This window comes from Carlito syrichta, unplaced genomic scaffold, assembly GCF_000164805.1.
Source record: "Carlito syrichta isolate Samal-C Ts95f unplaced genomic scaffold, Tarsius_syrichta-2.0.1 Scaffold314771, whole genome shotgun sequence".
In the NCBI taxonomy this organism is placed as follows: domain Eukaryota; kingdom Metazoa; phylum Chordata; class Mammalia; order Primates; family Tarsiidae; genus Carlito; species Carlito syrichta.
In genome coordinates, this window is record NW_007258867.1 from 136,629 (window position 1) to 147,958 (window position 11,330).

Below are 11,330 nucleotides of genomic sequence, written 5' to 3' on the forward strand. Positions count from 1 at the left end.
AAAAAAATTTTTTTTTCACAGAATTAAAAGGTCAATACTAATTCTTTTTTTTTTTTTTGAGTTGGAGTCTCACTCCATCGCCTAGACTGGAGTGCAGTGGCCGCTCCCGGCATGGGATTACAGGCTGAGCCACCGAACCCGGCTTACTTTTCACTTTTAAATCAAACTGTTGTAAATTATTTATGAGAGAAGACATTTACTAATAATTTAATTACAGTTGTAGCCAGTTTACTTAGCAACCTCAACTTTGCTAGATCACAGGTCTAGGAAAGCCTTCCTTGAGATGGGAAGGACCCCTCTCAGAGTTGTCTGCCATTGGTTAATAAGAGCAGGGGTTGCATGTGCAGATGCCTGCCTAAAGGGGCCAGGATGTTACAGAAAATGAAGCAGAACGGCAGGCTAATAGGGCTGATACTCAGATGAGCTGGAGAACTCGTGGTCTAAAGTAGACTGCCGCCAGGCAATCCAGGAGTATACCATATGAGAATTCTGGTCCAGCTATTTCCCTTGTGGTCTTGTGTTTTCGTCCCCAATCTGAATTCCTCTTTCTAAGCTCTTCTTTTAGTGTTCTATATCTCAGTAAATGGACATGTCGTCTACCCAGATGCCTAAGCCTTGGGTATTGGCCTTACAGTTTTTCATCTCCCTCATTGCATGCACTCAGTCACAAATCCTTTTGATTCCACATTATAAATATCCTTTACCTCTGACTCTGTTCTATTCCCAGTGCCAGCTCCCAAGTAGAGACTGGACTTACTTCTTGTCTTATCATGCTCTTGCTGCCCTTTTTGCCTTGGCTCCCTGTAATCTATTCTCCCTGCCACAGCAAATGTCTTTCTCAGACATAAATATAAGTGTCATTAACCTTTTGAAACCGTTCAGAGAGTTTTCTCTACCTTTAGGATTAAAGTCTAAACTGGTTTAAAAGACCTCTCATGAATTATTGGCTCTGCCTCCTTCTCTCTTCTTTCCTTTCTAGTACTTACTGTGAATGTTTCCCACTTTGACTCCAACTCATAATATGAAATACATTTTCATTGTGACTTACTGCATACCCATGGATATATGCGTATACACTCGTTGTATATGTAAAATTGAAATAATCGCATAATAAATTCTATAAGCTGAAACGTACTACTATGTACTTTGACATTTTAAATTTTATTTCACTAAAAAATTCTAGTAAAGATTAAATTAATTTCTTGACCCATGGTGGATGAAGGCCTGCAGTTTGAAAAAATACTATTCTGTGCCTCGGTCCAGGTGAACTTGAACAGCATCTCCAGCTCTCAGATCTACCACGCGCTTTGACCTTCAGGCCTTTAATGTGCTGTTTGTTCCTTCAGCCTCAGGCATCTGTCTGTCCCTTCTGACTTGTCTGGCTTTGTTCTCATCTTTGGATTTCACCTTTAAAGTCATGTATTTGAGGAAGCCTACCAGGTCCTTAGATTTGGACACACTTCTTCCTTGGTCATGTGTTTCCAGAACATCATCTCTCTCTATCACCATACTTGTCATGCTTGTTCGGAAGTACTTGTTTAATGGCTGTGTCCCTTGCCTCAACCCTCTGCCCCAAGAATGTAACAGCACATGCATGAGGAATGAGTTTCTAAGCCGAATTCTGGCATGTAGTAGGTACTTAATGGAGGGAGAGTATGAATGAATTTGCTTGGGAGGAAACTAAAAAGTGAGCAGTATAAGAATGGGAAACTATGTTCTCACTCATAAGCAGACCTTCAACAATTATAATACTATAAGAAAGGGATTGGCAGTAGTGGGAAACTGCTAGGGGAGGGGCATACCTCATCAGCAAGGGTACCCGCATAATCAACGTTTGTATACCTAACCCTGAATTGTACCTCACACATTTATAATACAAATAAATATATATATATCAGGAAAAAAAAGCATGGGAAACTTCTTAGGTAATGGTGAATGGTTGTGCCAGAAACTCAAGGTGCTTTGTCTTACCGTTGTGATTTTTTTTCCCCTTGAGTTGGAGTCTCACTCTGTCACCCAGGCACGCTCACAGCTATCACAACCATGACTTGCTAGATTCAGGCATCCTTCTGCCTCAGCCTTCGAAGTAGCTGGGACTACAGGCACACACCACCATGCCTGGTTAATTGTTTGTAGAGATGAGGTCTCACCAAGCTCCCCAAGCTGGTCTCAAACCTGTGGGCTCAGACAATCCTCTCACCTCGGCCTCCCAAAATGCTGGGATTATAGGCATGAGCCACTGTGCCCGGCCCGTCTTGAGTTTTTTAAAGCTTTTTGTACTGTGGACCCTTTTAGCTTCTGATAAAAGTCACAAACACTTTCTCAGAATAATGTCTTTATTTAATTTTAATTTTTTTTTTTTTTTTTTTTTTAAGAGATGAGGTCTAGCCAAGATGTCCAGGCTGGTCTCGAACCTGGGCTCAGGCAATCCTCTCACCTTGGCCTCCCAAAGTGCTGGGATTATAGGTGTGAGCCGTTACACCTGGCCCAGAATAATGTTTTTAAATGCATAAGATAAAACAGAATTACAAAGGAAACCATTGAAATATTGTATAGTATTGTATTGAAATATACTTGTCAAAATATTCTTTTTTTTTTTTGAGTCAGGGTGTCACTCTTGTTCAGACTGGAGTACAGTGACATGATCATTGCAGTCTCCAACCTCTGGACTCAAACAATCCTCCATCCTCAGCCTCCTGAGTAGCTGGGATTATAGTTGTGCACCACTACACCTGGCTAAGTTTCTTTGTTTTTTGCTTTCTTTTTGTAGAGATGAGGGCTTGCTGTGTTGCCTAGTCTGGTTTCGAACTCCTGGGTTCACGCAATCCTCCTGCCTCTGCCTCCAGAGTATTGGGTTTACAGGTGTGAGTCACTGGGCCTGGCCAAAACAAATTTTTTATATAGAAATATGTTCTTTTTTATAAATTCATTAAGAAATATGACAAAAGGTCTACTAGTTTAATTTTGAAATTAAGCTTGAACTTAAGTGGTACTTCAGCATATTTCTAAAAACTGTGAAATGAAAACATATGGTTTTTGAACTGTAACAAAGACATAGGTGCTGGTAATAATACAATGGTTTATTGCCTACATAAATATGGAGAGAAATGCAAAATTTCAGTTCAAGGTTAGAGAAAATAAAGATGGAATTAACTTCTATGTTTATGTACTACTCTGAATTCAAAGGGTCTTTGGATTAAGACCCCAGGGTAGCTTGTGTAGAACTTTCTAAGCTATGGTAACTAGTAGAGAATATACTTTTTCTTTCGTTTTTTGAGTTAGAACCTAACTCTGTCAGGCAGACTGGAGTGCAGTGGCATACTCACAGCCACCACAACCTCAACCTACTGAGCTCAGGTGATCCTTCTGGCTCAGCCTTCCAAGTAACTGGAACTACAGGCATGCGCCACCACGCCTGGCTAATTTTTTAAAAATTTGTTGTAGAGATGAGGTCTTGCCAAGTTGCCTGGGCTGGTCTCAAACCCATGGGCTCAGGCAGTCTTCTCACCTCAGCCTCCCAAAGTGCTGGGATTATAGTCGTAAGCCACCATGCCCAGCCAAGAATGTGCTTTTTCCAACCCAGTTGGAAATTGGCAGCTGGAGTTCAATACAAGTTACAGGTAAGGGAAGGAATTCAAGATAGTGGTGGAAGTTGACAGGATAAGGGAGCAAGTAGACTCAGAAGGGGTTTATAGACTCTGAGAAGAGCTGCAGCCAAGTTGGCTTGCTTGTGTGAGGGCCAGAGGCCATGTTGAGGGGGCCGTAGGTTCTGCAGCTGATACAGATATTTCTGCAGTAATATCGTATGTGTGTTCATGGAAAACCTTCAAAGTTGTGTGCTAGAAAAATAACAGAGCTCATGGAGAAAATAGGATTGAGGCAGACTTGAAAATACATGAAATTTTAAAAATCGCTGCTAACAAAGGCGTTAACTAATAAGGATGGTGACCTCCTAACATTTGCACCCAACACGGCATCAGGCAGCTCTTCGCAGCCTTGGTGTTGGTGGCTCTTGTTTCCTCCTTTGAGACGTAGGGCCTTGAGGGATTGCTTTGAAAAGAATTCATTTTTATCAAAATTGAAAATCTGAACCAGGGTATAGAATTCAGTCGATTTTTTTGTTTGTTTGTTACCCCTTAACAGTAGCAAATGTTTTTGCACGTTTCAGCTTTTCCCACGTGTCTTACTACTGTCGTGGAAGTACAGTGACTATTAAGCCCACTACTCTGAGGTCTCATTATGAAGGCCTGTTCTTAATTGTGTGAAAGTTCGCCCTTGATCCCTTCAAAACATCAATGGGCTGGGAGAAAACGTTAGCCAGTGCCACCTCTGCATTTTGTTGGCTTCATTCCCGTATTTACCAATGGCGCATGAGATAATTCAGGATAAAGAACCAGGCAGTATACAGCACAACAGACATTATGTGGGCAAAGTGTTGTTTATAGTCTGTCTAAATAATGTTTCACACATATGTACTATTTTCTAAATATGTGTAGATACTGTTGTGATTAATAATAAAACATGAGTACTTAAAACAGTTTTGCTGACTCCATAGTAACTTTTCACCATTTTCTCAATTAGTGGCTTCTAAAATTTTTGGAAACTTTGAGAACTATCGCTTTGGAGCAAAATGAAGTGTGCTAGAGATCACTTGCAGAATTCTTTTAAGGGAATTTATTGGAGACCAGGGGGAAAAAATTCTTCCATATGCCAATAGTAATACGGAGTAAGTTATTGTTGAGCTTATGTAAAGTGTTGAGAGCTATACTAAGAGTCGTGTATATCTTATTTATTCATCTTCTGGGTAATTGCTGTTGTTCCATTGTATAAAAATGGGCACGGTGGCTCAAGCCTGTAATCCCAGCACTTTGGGAGGCCGAGGCAAGAGGATTGCCTGAGCTCAGGGGTTCCAGAGCAGCCTGGGCAACTTGACCAGACCTCATCTCTAAAATAAACAAACAAACAAACAAACAAGCCAGGCATGGTAGCGTGCCTGTAGTTCCAGCTACTTGGAAGGCTGAAGCGGAATGATCGCTGGAGCCTACCAGGTTGACGCTGGGGTGGTCATGAGCGTGCCACTGCACTCCAGCCTGGACAACAGAGTGAGACTCTGACTCAAAAAAAAAAACCAAAAAACAAACAGGAAAAGAGGACTCAGTGTAGCCTGCTTCAGATAACATAGCTTATAGGAAGCATGACTGGGATTGGCACCCAGGTCTCTGCTCCTGCTTTTCCCACTGCTTCATATAACACCTCGCATCATTCTCCAGCGTGTACTGTTACATATCATCAAGCAAAGTTCCATTGTGTAAAAACTTGGCTTGATTTAATCTCTGTTAATTGGAACACCATATTAATGGAAATTAGGAATATAAGGTAAGCTAGAGGTCTTATCTTAATGATTTTGACTTTGAGTTATTAAATCTACAATAAATGAAATTCGTTTAGTTGTAATTAGTGCCACGTTTTTGTTTCTCTAATGCTCATTATGAAGGAGGTTATAGACAAACCGGGGAGGCAGTGTAGTATTAATAAGTGGGCATCTCTGAGTGCTAGGTCATCTCCCTTTGTATAAAGTAAATTGAGCACTAAGCATATTTGAGTTAAAAAATGCTTCAGTAAATAATAACTTTGGAGACCTGCGGTACTAATTGTACCTTTTGGTTCAAATGATGTTCTTCATTGCAGTTAGTTTTTTATGATCTGTCATCTTTTATTTTTTAAAATGAGATCTTTGTCTTTTTCTTAATATTTTCTTTTAGGAAAACACCAGACATTGCTGCTGGCAGTTTTTGTGACTCCACTTATCGATCTTCGTTCTGATTTCTCCAAGTTTCAAGAGATGATAGAAACAACTTTAGATATGGATCAGGTATGCAGTATACTTTTTAATTCAAGCAGAATGTTTTTGAAAAGCAAAGGCACGTTAGGAAAGTTTCATGTTTCTCTTTTTAGTGTCAAATTGGGCACTTTTGTGTGGCATCTTTGTAGACAGTGGATGTAAGATTAAGTAACATATGGGAAAAGGATTTTCTAAAATATAGCAGTTGTTTTAGTGGGTGAAAATAATGATTAATAGGAGATGAATATTGGGCATAACTGGCCTAAAGAAAATCTCATAAATAAGTGATTTTACATATTCAACTGAGCTTTATTTTATATCCAAGAGGAAAGGGAAATTATAGTCACTAGAAAAGGGAAGAGAAGGTAGAGGAATGCAAGAGAAACCTCTTTTGTTAATTTTTCCTGTGGAAAAGTTCTTTGCGAGAGGAGGTTAGGATATGTGTGTATCTCCTAAATAGTTGTCAAATATAACTAAAAAATTAACTACTTCAAAATAGTTTACTTCCAAATTTCTTTTTTTTTTTTTGGGGTTGGAGTCTCACTCTGTCACCCAGACTGGAGTGCAGTGGCCGCTCCTGGCCACCGCAGCCTCAACCTGCTGGGCTCTGGCGATCCTTCTGCCTCAGCCTTCCAAGTAGCTGGAACTACAGGCGCGCGCTACCACGCCCGGCTCATTTTGATTTATTGTAGAGATGAGGTCTCCCCAAGTTGCCCAGGTGGGTCTCGAACCCGCGGGTTCAGGCAATCCACTCACGTCAGCCTCCCAAAGGCGGGGGATTACAGGCTGAGCCACCGAGCCTGGCTCCAAATTTCATTTTAATTGAGAACATTTAAGGTTTAATTTAAGTAATCTGTGTCTTCAAGTTTTTAAACAATTTTGAGCAATAATTTATATATAAATATAAAGTAGGAATAGTTTCTGAAATAGTTGAAAATATTCTTACATGAAAATGAATTTGAAAGCAAACTTTATGAAATGGTAAAATTTTGTTTTGTTTTGTATGTGTTAAAATTTGTTTATATGAACAAGTTTAATATGATGGGGCCATTGAATGTAGTGTTTTTAAATTGGTACTCATGTGACTTTAAAAATAATATTTTGAAATTTTTCTAAATTAAATTTCCTGTTAGCCGGGCTCGGTGGCTCAGCCTGTAATCCTGCGCCTTTGGGAGGCTGAGGTGAGCGGATTGCCTGAGGCCGCGGGTTCAAGACCCGCCTGGGCAGCGAGACCTCATCTCTACAATAAATCAAAAAATCAGCCGGGCATGGTAGCACATGCCTGTAATTCCGGCTACTTGCAAGGCTAAGGCGGAAGGATCGCTGGAGCCCAGCAGGTCAAGGCTCCCGGCCACCACACTCCAGTCTGGGCGACAGAGTGAGACTCCAACTCAAAAAAAAAAAAAAAATTTTTCCTGTTAAAATCACATGCAGAGAATATGTGCTCACGTTATTCATGTTAATAAGGTTAACAGTTTGATTTGCTAATTGTTAGAGTCTTCACATTCTTTTTAATATCTATCTAGGTTTGTTTAATATTTGCCCTATGTGATGTTGATTTATTTTTTTTACTGGATCATTAGCTAAAACATAAATTAAATCTTATTTGCTCTGTACTCTCTGAATTTTAAAAGGATGCAGTGGCGGGGTGTGGCTCAGGCCAAGGGCAGTTGGCTCACGCCTATAATCCCAGCACTTTGGGAGGCCAAGGCTCAAGGATCACTTGAGCCCAGGAGTTCAAGACCAGCCTGGGCAACGTAGTGAGACCTTGTCTCTACAAAAACAAATGAATAAAGAATAAATATTTTTCACAGTGCATTGTGTATAGGTATAAATGCTTCTGCCTTCCAGTATATTTTATGTCAGTAGTAGTCTTTTCCATCTAATTAGAGGTTAAGCAACCAAAAAATTTGTATCATCATCTCTTGTCTGGGAAAACTTGCATGTTGGCTGTTGTTTCCTCTGTAATGTTGATATTAGTGAAACAGTTTTTAGGTCTTGAGTTTTAAATTAATGGGAGGCAGGAATACTGTTCTGGGGCATCTAGGCACTGAATGTGTACACCTACCTCTCTGCTGAGGGTGTGGCCTTGCCTCTGATGGGGCAGAGTTGGGTTTCTGTAAATATTTCTTTTTTTTTTTGAGTTGAAGTCTCACTCTTGTCACCCAGGCTGGAGTGCAGTGGCACGCTCACTGCCACTGCAGCCTCGACTTTCTGGGCTTAGGCGATCCTTCTGCCTCTGCCTTCCAAGTAGCTGGAACTACAGATGCACGCCACCACGCCTGGCTAGTTTTTTTATTTATTGCAGAGATGAGGTCTCACCAGGTTGCCCAGGCTGGTCTCGAACCCCCCGGGCTCAGGCAGTCCTCTCATCTCAGCTTCCCAAAGTGCTGCAATCACAGGCTGAACTACCGCGACCCGTCCTAAATATTCCTTTAAATAGAAACATGTAAAGGTGTTCCTGATGATTAACAAAAACTATGACCATAGTAGAGCCTAATAGGAGGTGGGTGGGACAAGTATCGAGCTTTTCGGCGTCACCCAACTGTACACCCTTGAAGGGACCCAGAGCCCAGGCAAGGCTCTCTTGAAATGCTGCAGTGGATTTTGTCATTTGGAGCCACTTTCATTCTTCTAAGTTTGCACAAATCTTACTTTAGTATTGTGGATCTCAAGTTTAAGCAAAAGTGTCCTGGGGGACTTGTTAAATTGCTAGACCCCCCAAGCCCAGGTTCTTTAGGTCTGCCTGGGGTAGGGCTGGAGAATTTGCCTTTCTAACACATAACTCAGATTTGTTGATGCTGCTTGTCCGGGGACTGCACTCTGAGAACTACTTGCTTAATAAATTAGAAATATAAGCCGGTGTGGTGGCTCATACCTATAATCTCAGCACTTTGAGAGGCAGAGGCAAGAGGATTGCTGGAATCCACAAGTTCAAGACCAGCCTGGGCAACATGGCAAGACCTTGTCTCTACATAAATAAAAAATTTGCTGGGTGTGGTGGCGCACACCTGTAGTTCCAACTCCTTGGAAGGCTAAGGCAGAAGGATCACCTGAGCCCAGCAAGTAGAGGCTGTGGTGGCCATGAGTGTGACACTGCACTGCAGCCTGGGTGATAGATTGAGACTCCAACTCATAAAAGAAAAAAAAATTAGGAATGTAATTGACATCAACTTAAGTATGAGTATATGATTTCTTTCCACCAACTTGTAGCTTCCCTTAGACAATCACTGGACAATATCTGTCCAAAAATTGGTTTGTCTAATTGAGAATGTCTAAGAGGTGGCAAAAATTTGTAGCCTCTTCTGTTCTTCTGTTAAACAGGCAGATGTCCTACTAAGGATCCTCTTGCAGCTGTCTTTTTAGCTGGCCCATCACATTTCTGCCTGATAGGTCATTTAAGTGGTTGGGTGGTGGTCTTTTCCACCTCATCACAGAGGGGATAGGTAAGATAGGCACTGATATCACCATGATGGACAGCAGGCAGATGGGTGTGTTAGTCACACAGCTGCTGCCAGTTGATGGTGTCTGGGTCATGAAGATCATGTAGGTCGGATTAGGTTAACTTGTTTACAAAACATACTGGGGAGGGGGTTGTAAAGCAATTATCACTTGCTACCTCTGAGAAACAGGTTTTATCCTTGGCTCCTGATTAGAGGGTAAATTAAAGTGAACTGCTAGAAAAACATGACAAAGCTAAGCAATGTTAAAATGGCTTCTCATTGGGTATATCAGCTCCATCTTTTGCCCTTTCAGTGGGTTAAGGATTCTTACTTTGATCATAAATATTTGAAACATATCCATTGAACTACAACTTACCCTGACTGTAAAACAGTTGATCAGTGTTAATTCTTGAATGATGCTGTGGATTAGAGGATTTTATAAGTGTCTGGGAAGATTGGATTTTGGGAAGGTAGAAGGTAAGCAGTGCAGTTAGGTAGATATAGACTAGAAAAGAAGGAGTCATTTTTTCTCATTCATTGCTGTACTTTAAATATGACAGACCCTATGAGAAGATTGCCTCAGCCCAGGGGTTTGAGACAAGCCTGGGCAACTTGACAAGTTTCTGCTATAAACCAAAAAATTAGCCGGGCATGGTGGCATGCCCCTGTGGTTCCAGCTCCTTGGAAGGCTGAGGTAGAAGGATCACCTGAGCCCAGCAGGTCGAGGCTGTGGTAGCTGTGAGCACTGCACTAAGAATCCGACTCCAAAAAACAAAAATAATATGTGGGGGGGCCACACCTCATCAATAAGGGTACCTGATAATGAACACTTATATACCTAACCCTGAATTGTACCTCACAACTTTAAAATTTTAAAAAAAAATGATAGGCCCCAGTTTGGTTTTTTTGAGTTGGAGTCTCATGTGTTGTCCAACCTGGAGTGCCTCTCCCAGCCACCGGCTGACTGGGCTCAGGAAGTCCCTCAGCCTTCCAAGTAGCTGGAACTACAGGCATGCACCACCACACCTGGCTAATTTTCTTATTTGTTGTAGAGACGAGGTCTCACCAAGTTGCCCATGCTGGTCTCGAAACCCTGGGCACAGGCAGTCCTGTCGCCTGTGCCTCCCAAAGTGCTGGGATTGGTGAGCCACCGCACCCAACTTGCAGGCCCGAATTAATGGTATCAAGGAGGAAAAGCTTTTCTTCTGTCCTTTAGGTTTAGTGGCATATTAAATTGGAAAAAGACATATTAGCGAGAGAAAAGGCTGTTTGAATTTGGTCTTTATATGCCATCTTAATAGGGGAAGGGAAAACAAATGACTTTTGAGAATAAAAAATAAAGATAAATGGGCACTTGAGAGAATAGTTGCCAGATGTGTTGGTTTTGTGACAATGTCTGTTTAGGTGTGGTGGTTACTTCTCTCCTGGTGGTGAGTCAGTTTTCTCTTGTTGCTATAAACTCCCTGAAGGGGGATTATGACAATTGAGTTCTTTTGAAAGGCTGTTTTAAGCAGCTAAGGGAGTTCAGGATAAAAAGCTCATTCCCATATGCCTTCAGGGCACAGAAATTTTTATGCCACAGTTAAGTACTGTGCCGGTAAGATGTAAGTTGTGGATTTCTATCTTTTCTCTAAATAGACTATTTGAGGTTAAATTTATATCAGGTAGGACTCTATTTTGCAAGTAACCAAAAACTCAATATGTATTCTGGCTTATGTAATTAAAAGTCTAGAGTAGGCTTTATTTAGTGTTGCTTGATCCAGTAGATCAGTGATGTCATCCGGAGGACCTCATTTTATAATCTCTTTTATCTTTTGGGATTTTAATTTCAACCAAGGGTGGTCCCCCCTTTGGACTCTAGGGTGGCCACCAGTTAACAGTTTGGGCAACATTCCAAGCAGGAATCCTGCAGCTTGCAGTGATGGGACCATTTAAACAGTGATTGTAAACCGGGCTCGGTGGCTCAGCGGCTCAGCCTGTAATCTCAGCACTTTGGGAGGCTGAGGTGAGTGGATTGCCTGAGTCCACGGGTTCGAGACCCGCCT

General features: G+C 41.5%; 1 protein-coding gene across 1 annotated transcript in view; it reads left to right on the forward strand.

Annotated features, from left to right (window-relative positions):
- The window catches only part of MSH2 (mutS homolog 2), an 86,053-nt gene that overhangs the window by 39,064 nt on the left and 35,659 nt on the right, over nt 1-11,330 (forward strand). Inside the window, exon 8 of the mRNA XM_021719501.1 lies at nt 5,763-5,872. Within this exon, the coding sequence (XP_021575176.1) occupies nt 5,763-5,872 (110 nt within the window). The remainder of the gene's footprint in view (nt 1-5,762; nt 5,873-11,330) is intronic.